The sequence below is a fragment of the Curcuma longa genome, chromosome 18, assembly GCF_044706935.1.
Source record: "Curcuma longa cultivar G26 ecotype Majalengka, Jawa Barat chromosome 18, ITB_CL_G26_1.1, whole genome shotgun sequence".
In the NCBI taxonomy this organism is placed as follows: Eukaryota; Viridiplantae; Streptophyta; class Magnoliopsida; order Zingiberales; family Zingiberaceae; genus Curcuma; species Curcuma longa.
In genome coordinates this window covers 2,877,328-2,886,775 of record NC_133878.1, presented here as the reverse complement: position 1 = coordinate 2,886,775, position 9,448 = coordinate 2,877,328, and the positions used below count along the sequence as shown (strand labels likewise).

Sequence of the window (9,448 nt, the reverse complement as noted above, 5' to 3'; positions counted from 1 at the left end):
ATAAACTTGTTCTTACTTATCTCTTCATCAATTAAATATGTATAATTAATTCAAACTAAATTAGAATAATAAACATTAACATTAAAATAAAAGGGTTTAGGGTTTTAGAGTTTAGGGGTTTAAGGGTTTAGGTTTTTAGGGGTTTAGAGTTTACGATTTAGGGTTTAGGTTTTTAGGGGTTTAGGGGATTAGGGTTTATGATTTAGGGTTTAGGGGTTTAGGGTTTAGTCTAGTGTTTAAGGGGTTTAGGGGTTTAAGAGTTTAGGGTTTAGGGTTTAGGGTTTAGGGGTTAGTGTTTAGGGTTTAGGGGTTTAGGCTTTACGATTTAGGATTTAGGGTTTAGGGTTTAGAGTTTAGTTTTTTAGGGGTTTAGGATTTACGATTTATGATTTTAGAGTTTTATGGTTTATGGTTGGTCTAATTAATTCAAACTAAATTAGAATAATAAATATTAACATTAAAATAAATATAATTATAACTAAAAACTATTCAAATTTCTAAAATAATTATATTTATAAATATACCTCAAGTCGGTAAACAAATACGAGTATCTCTCCAATTAATTTCGTCCACGTAAATTGTAAACCTACACAAACAATATTAAAAAATTAATCAACACTTTAATTTAATATAGTTAAGCAAAAACTAGAAAATCTATATTAATTATTCAACAATTAATCAATATTAAATTGTAAACCTGCATAAACCAATCGCGACCAACAGGCAGCCGGCGTAGTCAGTGGCCAGTAGGCAGCCGACGCGACCAGCAACCAGCAGTCGGCAGGGCCTGCAGCCGGTGGCCACCAGCCGACGCGGCCAATGGCCACCAGCCGGCGCGGCCACCGGCCACCAGACGCCGCGGCCAATGGCCAACAGCTACTGCGGCCAGCGACCGACAGCCGGCGCGCCCAGCGGCTGTTCGTGGAGTAGATCACGCGATGGAGGAGGAATAGAAGGGAGGAAGATGACATACCTAGCTTGGAGGCTGCCTTCTTGAAGAAATCCGGTCAAAACGTGAGTTTTTCGGCGATGGGCGACGAAGGAGTGAGCAGATCGCGTGAGAGAAGAAAGAGAGGAAGCAACACCCTAGATGGGTAAGTGGGAATAGGGGCAGATCTAGGGTTTTTGAGTTAATTTTAGCGATGAAATATTTTCGTCGCCAATTTGGCGATGAATTTTAAGTTTCGTCGCTAAATTGGCGACGAATTTGACGATGAAATCCATCGCCAATTTGGCGAATGGTAAGAGGGAATCGGGGTTTCTGAGTTAATTTTGGCGATGAAACATTGTTTCGTTGTGAAATTCATCGCCAATTTGACAAATGATAAGAGAGAATCGGCGTAGAGCTAGGGTTTCTGAGTTAATTTTGGCAACGAACTAGTTCTGTCGCTAAATTTGCGATGAAATATTTTTTCGTCGCCAATTTGGTGACGAAACACCAAAACTGTGTTTCGTCGTCAAAATTTGTCGAATTGGCAATGAAAACTGGACTCATCGCCAATTTGGCGACGAATATGTGTTTTGTCTCAAATTGGCAACGAAATATTTTTTCGTCACAAATTGACAATAAATTTTACAATGAAAAATTATTTTGCAACGATATTTCCAACGAATTGTATATGTTGCAAAAGTTGCAACAAATATATTTTCGTCATAAATTTCATTGCAGAATAGCGACGAAAATTAATTTCGTTGTAGATTTGCGACGAAAATTATTCGTCCCTAAAAAATTATTTTTTTTGTAGTGCCTAATTTTCTCCAAGCCCTTTAAACTCCTTCCTCGCGCTGAATCCTAACTTGAGCGTCGGAGTGACTTACCGAGAACCCCCCTTCCCGATGCTATTCTAACCCTCTTTTGATTGTCTTGCAGGCCTCTTCTTCTCTTTTCGCAACATCATCACAGGAGCGTGCATGTCATTGAAGCCTTGAACCAGCATTTGAACCATTCACGGTGTATTGGCCGAAACAGATATCATCCTAAAATTTGTATGAAACTAGGGGCACTAAAATGATTGGGGCATTTAAAAAAATATGATCAACTTTAAAAGAGAATAAAATTTTCTAATAATTTTATGCTTGAAACATAGACATTGTTGTTATGACTAAATATCATAGTGTTATTTTCTTTTAACAATATGTCTAGTATGCATCTCATCATATACTAATATTTTTCTAAATTATATATTACTCATGAGGAAAAAATATAATCCGTATTAATCAAAAGGTTGATCACTACATGAGATATTAGTTACCAACCAACTGGAAACAAGGCAAAAATTAAAATTATTTTCCTAATATGCATCAAAATGATTCAGAGAATTCATTACTCATGCATCATACAATGATCAACGACGGAGAAAATGATGGCAAATGAAAAAGGAAAATTGTTAAACTGTTTGGAACTAGTTAAACCCTAGCTCTAAGCCCAACGAATTAAAATAAAGATTAAGGTGGAGAGCTAGTACTGGGATTACACTATTGATAAAACTTTTTGGCATCTCAACATCTGCATTATGAAGAGGTAGCAGAAGAATAATAACTTCCAAGCAAAGAAAAGAAAATGAAAAACACAACAATGACCCAAATAATCCAGTGAAAAAGAAGACAATGGGTATGTGAAATACTAATAGTAAGTGCTTTGATCATGCCAGATCTCTTAGCCCTGAAGTCTTGGAAGATGTCCTCGGTAGTTCGAGAGTCGTACGCCCAGTGGCGGATCCAAGGGGGGGGGCGAGGGGGGGCCCCCCCCCCCCCCCCCCCCCCCCGAGATCTCGGTAGCTCCCTCCTGGAGAGTGGAGGAGGAGGAGGAGGAGGAGGACGGAAGGGACGCGTGGGCGGAGGCGAGTGGGTGGTGGGGGAGAACCGATTCGCTGTCCCACGCTGCGGAGTGAATCGGGAGCAACCGGCCACTTGCTTTTTGCTCGGGTCAAGCGGCGACGGTATTTAATATGGAGGCGCGTCGCGAGTGGATTCCGGTGACTTAGCTTGACTTTTGGAGGCATTGCGTCAGCAAGTTCACGCAAACACGAGAGGGAGAAACGTGGGGCGATTTGATTAAAAAGAAAGAAAAATTGATTTTGGATTTTCAACCAATATAATTGACCAATTGGATCGGACAAGGGCCATGGTCTAATTCTTTTCGATAGTACCGAACTGGTTCAGACCAAGTTTAGTGACTGGGGAGTGAGTTGGAGGTTATAGATCCTAAGATTTGAGAAGTTGTTGTTTTTGTTTGGATTTAATCTATTTTCTTTCAACTGTATGAAGTTTATTTTTGTTATGATGCAAAGGAGAGACGTCTTCACGCAGATATTGTGCAGGTGAGAATTCTTCTGAACTTAGCTACTTTTTTTCTTCTTTACATCTTGATTGTTGACATTTCAGACTGCAGACATCCGAGCTATGAACGGAGAAGCCGTACATGTGGGTCTGAGAAAGACTGGAATCATTATTCTTGGTGGGGGCCTCCCAAAGCATCATATCTGCAATGCCAACATGTTCCAACCAATGAGATGATTGAAGGAGTACTGCCTACTGTTGTTGAATGTATAGCAGAGTCCTAATGAGTTAATGTCACTCAAGTTTACGATAATGCTATGAACTAAGATGTATGCATTTCGGTTTATGTTTTAAGGCATTGAATGAATCATTAATAAGTTAACATTTCATTCGCATTTTAGTTTGTCGTTTGGCTCTTTGAATGAACCACTTTGTTTCTTCTTTAACATTAACTGAATGTAAAAGTTTCTGAATCAAATCCTAATCTTCTTTCTACTGAAATCAAGCAGGTTCACTGCGATGCAACTATTGCCTTCCTCCTACTTGTTGCTGCAACATTTGTAAGGAAGATTCACGAAATAGCCAACATCGAATTATAATTCGGTTTGATTTCCTTTTGACGATATGCTTACGGAATCTGAATATCTGGAGTTGGGAGACTGTTCAAGGTTGTTCAAATTTTTCAAGCATTCGTAAGGATCGGAAGCTCGAAAAATTCTGTAGCCGGCCTGGTTGAAAAAATTGAGCCCCGGTTGAAAAATTAGTCTGGATCCGCCACTGCGTACACCCCTCCTCCATTACCATCCATCATTGGAGGCAAGGCGAGCTAAGGAACCGAGGTTTTTGGCTAAAGATGGAGAAGGGATTCAAATTGATGTAGGAGCACAAGAGGGAGGAGACAGCTGCAGGAACCTAGAGGCGAAGCTCGGCCTTGATGATCTCTTGGTAGGTGGTGTCGAAGAAGAAGAAAAGACAGAGGAGGCGCTTCGATGCGTGATCCAATAGAATTGTAGTGGATGATATAAAACGTTCATGTTACGTCGATCGCCGCATCATTTCATTCAAGTCAGGTGGCGATGGAGGAAACTCATCGGGACAAAGACGAAAGAGAATGGCCGAGAGATTAGGATTTGTTTTACTGGAAAAGGTAAAAGTGGTTCAAGTTGGAATTTTGGTTAAGATGAGCACATGGAAACAATGAGGGGTAAAATGGGAAAGAGATACATGATTTGGTCATTTCCAAACTTATGTACGTGATTTGGATATTTCAAAACTTTTACGACATGGTTTAGTAAATTGTCGCCAAAAGAATGAAGACGAAGAGAAATAAAACAATAATTGCACTTAATGACATTATTATATACAAACTCAATCACGTATATAAAAATTATAAATTTTAAAGATCTTTTTAAGAATTAATTAGAAGATAATAAGATTGATATATTTACATATTTTTATATCTTTTCTGTAAAAAGGTAGAATCCATAGTTCATGCAAAGCTTTGACTCACTTTTTTTATAAAAAAAAATTTAAAAAAAATAAAGGGATAAAATAGATATAGTAAACATCACACATTTTGAGATAATTCTATATTCCACACTTGAAATACACCCCTTTGATGCCATGGTCATTCCACCTCTCAAACTATTTCTCTATCTCTACTCTCTGATCTCATACAACCCTTCGACGTCTTATATCACACAATCAATGATCGTGAAGAAAAACATAGGTAGAAATTATTATCAAGGCAAAATTCTATAAGATTGCAGATTGAATTTTCAAAATCCTCCCTTATAAATTATTATTATTTTGTTAAAATTGTTCGTTGTCCTGAATTTTAAAGAGGCAAATCTTTTAGGGTAATTTTAGGCAAATCGTTTAGGGTAATTTTAGGTATTCATAAAAGTTTTTCTTTGATTAAGATTTTCGATTAAAAAAAACGATTTAAATAGGTTATAATAATCACTTGAGGGTTATTTTAGGCATTTCGATAATAGTAATTTTTTTTTAAAAAAAAATGCTATTTCGATAAATATGAAATCGACGAATTTGCTTAAGTTACGAGTGATGTTCAAGGCCAAACTTGTCAGGTATGGACGCGTCAAGTAACTGGACCGAGTTTTGGTTTTACTTTCGCTCCTTCCTCTTCCTCTCTCCTCGCCCTAATTCTCGGGTTATCCAACAGCAAAAGTCGCCTCTCCCTTCGACGTCAGCAGGCCTCCTCTTCCCATGTCGGATCGCGCGGTGGACAACGTCGGCGCCCTCGTGCGCCGCCTCTTGCGCCTCCTCCATCGCAAAATTACCGACGTCCTCGCCCTCGTCGTCCACCATAAGGTAAATCGTGTTTTTTTAATCCTAACCCTGAAAGTTTCCTGCCTCGATCAGTATCGGATTTGATCCTCTAGAGCGCCGGTTCTCTCGGAGCCGTTGCGGGCTTAGCCATCGCCTGCATTTTCGCCTGGAAGCTTCTGAGGCCGTCTCCTGGCCGACGGGCCGGGGATCGTCGCAAGGATAGGGCTTCTTCATCGACGAGTCAAGCCGAGACTGGAGATGAGTCTCCGGCCTCGGAAGGACACTTACCCGTTGGGCGGTTGACGGACATGAATTTGGTCGAACCTGTTGCGTCTGCTGTTGAGGTAGAATTCTTGATTGGCTATGATGATTGGAATCTAGGATGACGGTTGCTAATATTTTTTCTTTACTTTGAATTATCAAAGCTAACTCTCGGACAAATTGTGAGGAAGAGACTTGGTGGCTGCCGAAGGGTATGTAATCTTAAGATATGAATGAAATCGGTCCATATTTGTTTGTTTATTTCAGAATTAATTTTTCATTATGGATGTACTTATCTATATGCTAATCTAGGTTGTATTGTGCAAATAAACATACAATTTAGGTGGATGTAACTTTGGCATTCTAAGTCTTTACATACTGAATGATGATAGACTCTAGGCATTCTGATTATTGCCAATTAGTGAGTTTCAGATGATGCAAGGCTTCAGTGCTCCTGAGGTTGTTGCATTGTGCTTAAGATCATTTTTTATTCGTTTTTGGTCTTGCCTCACCACCTTAGATTAAACCCCTCCTATAGTGTCATTGTAAATCAAACTGCCACACATTGGCAAAAACTGTCTAACTTTCTTAAGCAACTGTTGGTGCATAGGATCATGTTGATGATACAAAATCCTGCTTGAAAAAATGAGTACCCAAGTGGTGTATTCCTTCTGACAAGTACCTACTTAATGCACTACAATTTCCTTTTAACATCCATTGAGCAATAGGGGAATCAATAGGAAGCTAGTTGATTGGAGAGGTTGGCAGTTGCTTGCGCCTCCTATTTTCTCAGTCACTTGGGTCCAGGACCAGGATTTCGAAAAACCATAATTACTCATGTCCTACTCACCCTACTTCCACAAGTAATCTTGTGACCATTTGCATTAACTTGATTATCTTCCATATCTCTTGATATAGATGGGTGGACATGAGCAACGCAATTCAAATTTTGTAGTACTTGCTAAGACCTCCCGTGCTTTGCTTGTGGACATTTGGAATAACCTCTCTCTTGACAAACTTAACATTTTTTTCGTTAATTCCCTTCTCTGTTCATCTGCAGATTACTTGCCAGCTCCTAGGAATAATTCTCGAGGAGAAAACCCCAGAAGAGCTACAGGTTAATTGTTTGGCTGTACTTTGGTGATTTTTCTGATTTAGATTGATTGAGGTACCCATTGGACACAAATTTTGCAGAAACATGCTACTGTTAAGCTCCCTGTGCTTCCAGTGGTAAAGGAAATTTGTAAACATTGTGACATGTATTTGATGGAAACCGTCCTTGACGACGAGAGTGAGGTAGCAGCATTTTAATCTATTATTTTAACAAAATTATCCTTACAGTTATAGTAAGCTAGCATTTTTGTTAATGGAAATTTTAATCAATATTATTATTTTATGATGACCCTACCTAGTGGGATAAGGCTTGGTTGTTGGTTGTTGTATTATTATTTTATGATGAATTTTTATCAACTACAATGACTGATACATGCTAATCTGAAGTGTACTGCTTATTGACTATATTTATTCAAAAATGTTACACTACGAATTTGCTAGAAGTAATTGCCGAATGTTTTTTTTATGTAACTGCATGAGATAACCATTTGAAATGATAAAATGATTCTTAATCATGATCACATATTGTGATTAGATAAGGTAAATTCTGTCATAATTGTGTCTCTTCTATAGTGTGAATCCTTTGTCACTACCTTCTTTTCTCATCAGGATAGCTTTTCTAGTTTGATAGATTATCTATAATCTAGTTTCAATAAAACATGTAAAAATGTTTTCATGAATATGTGTGCAAATAATTGTTAGAAAATTTTTCTTTTTCTGTTTTCTTTTAATCTGTAACTGAGCTGATTTATTGTTCATACAAAATGCCGTAGGATTGTGGAACACTGCCTACCTGTGTTGGAAATCAACTACACAGTTTTATGATTAATTTCTGATTTTGTCCTTTTCTGGATTTGTGATTGGTTTGCAGCAAAGAGTTCTTTCTGCTCTTGAAAATTCTGGAATTTTCCTATCCAGTGGCTTGATCAAGGACAAGGTACAAACTTGTTTGTGAATAATTTGTTTTCGTATATTTTCACATCTTGACTTCCTTTTTCTTCTTCTTTTCATTGTAACAATGGAAGATAGAATTTAGAACTTGCTGTCAGTAATTGTGGCTGTATATGAGTTGACTGAACAAATCAAACACTTCATCCTGTTTCTCTTCTGAGATGAATTTCTTTTTTGATCTTTCTCAATTATTTGAAGACCGTTCTGGTCAAACAATGTCTATTAAACCATTTAATATGATTGAATTCAGTCTTGAATACTCCCTCACGAAAGCACTCTAGTAGGACTTCTAATGGTGAAGACAATATGAGAAAGTTATGCTTATTTGCCAATGTTGGAGGAAGGGGAATCCCTTGTACCTTTAAACTTACCTGTGGAAACTAATTGATGTAATGTTAGTTCTTATAAGAACAGAATAATTTTTTCTGAATGCTTTTGATTATTCAGATTTGTTGTAGTTAACTCATTCCAGTGACAATGTATGATGTTTGAAATATAGGGGATATAGAAACATGAAGAGAACATTGTTGTACTGTGTTGTAGCATGCGACATTTTTTTGGTAGCCAATATAATGAAATGTGTTAATATCATAACCTTTGCACAATAATTGTTTCTTTCAGCTCAAAGGGAATCACTAGAAAGCAGAAGCTAGCTCTTTTGTTAATTTCATATCTGCCTTCACAATCCTTACTTCCATCGAGTTTGTTAAGTTTTTTTTTTTTTTTCTTTTAGTTGTACCACCATTTGTTGTTTGATCATCAGCGGAATTTGTTTCACTGGAGTATTCCCAGGTACTATTCTGTAGCACTGAAACTGGACGAACCTCGTTTGTTCGCCAACTGGAGGCAGATTGGCATGTTGATTCAAATCTTGATATTATCTCTCAGCTTTCAGTAAGCTCCTTGATTCACGATTCATATTCTCTTGTTATTTATTAATTTGTAAATTAGCTGAGATATTGAACCTGTTCCTAACAGCGATTCATCGGATTCCAACTGTATATTTCCCAAATGGAATCAGGACAAATAGCACCGAATGCATTCACTTCTACTAGTTTGGAACAGTTTTTCTCCTGACTTGGACTCCATGGGGCGTCTTCCTTTGTTTCCATGGCTTTAATTAAGTCGATTGATTTTACAATGAATTCTCCAGTGGCAAGAGAAGATTCATGTAGTCAATTCCAAATGGCGGGACTCCCTTTGTTTTAACATGTATTTCAGTTAGGTATTCGGCAGATGTACATGATCAACTCTTCTATGCTGAAGATTTCTTATTATTTCCATGTAACCTTATAAGTGAGATGATTTTGGCTTTCATTAACTTGTTGCAATACTGTCAACACTGAAAACACTGAATGCAGGTATTAGAGATGCTCCAAGATATCTTTTACAATTGTGAGACATTTATAAATATCTACTAGTTTTAATAATTTGGAGATGATGAATGGAGAAAGCTCACTAAGCATTCCATTTGGTAAGTAAACTGTCTCACTTTGTTGTTGTGATAAAGGAATGTTTGAAAGCCGATCAGCAATAGTTGCAGTTGGCTATC

At 37.8% G+C, this 9,448-nt stretch overlaps 1 protein-coding gene across 1 annotated transcript; it reads left to right on the top strand.

Annotated features, from left to right (window-relative positions):
* The first annotated feature begins 5,388 nt into the window (after positions 1-5,388).
* Positions 5,389-9,217, top strand: LOC141812192 (peroxisome biogenesis protein 22-like). The gene is made up of 8 exons (XM_074700225.1): positions 5,389-5,613; positions 5,685-5,915; positions 5,997-6,044; positions 6,893-6,949; positions 7,027-7,128; positions 7,817-7,882; positions 8,689-8,790; positions 8,875-9,217. The coding sequence occupies exons 1-8, from the start codon at positions 5,509-5,511 to the stop codon at positions 8,971-8,973; spliced, it is 810 nt and encodes a 269-aa protein (XP_074556326.1). The 5' UTR covers positions 5,389-5,508; the 3' UTR covers positions 8,974-9,217.
* The last annotated feature ends 231 nt before the right edge of the window (positions 9,218-9,448 follow it).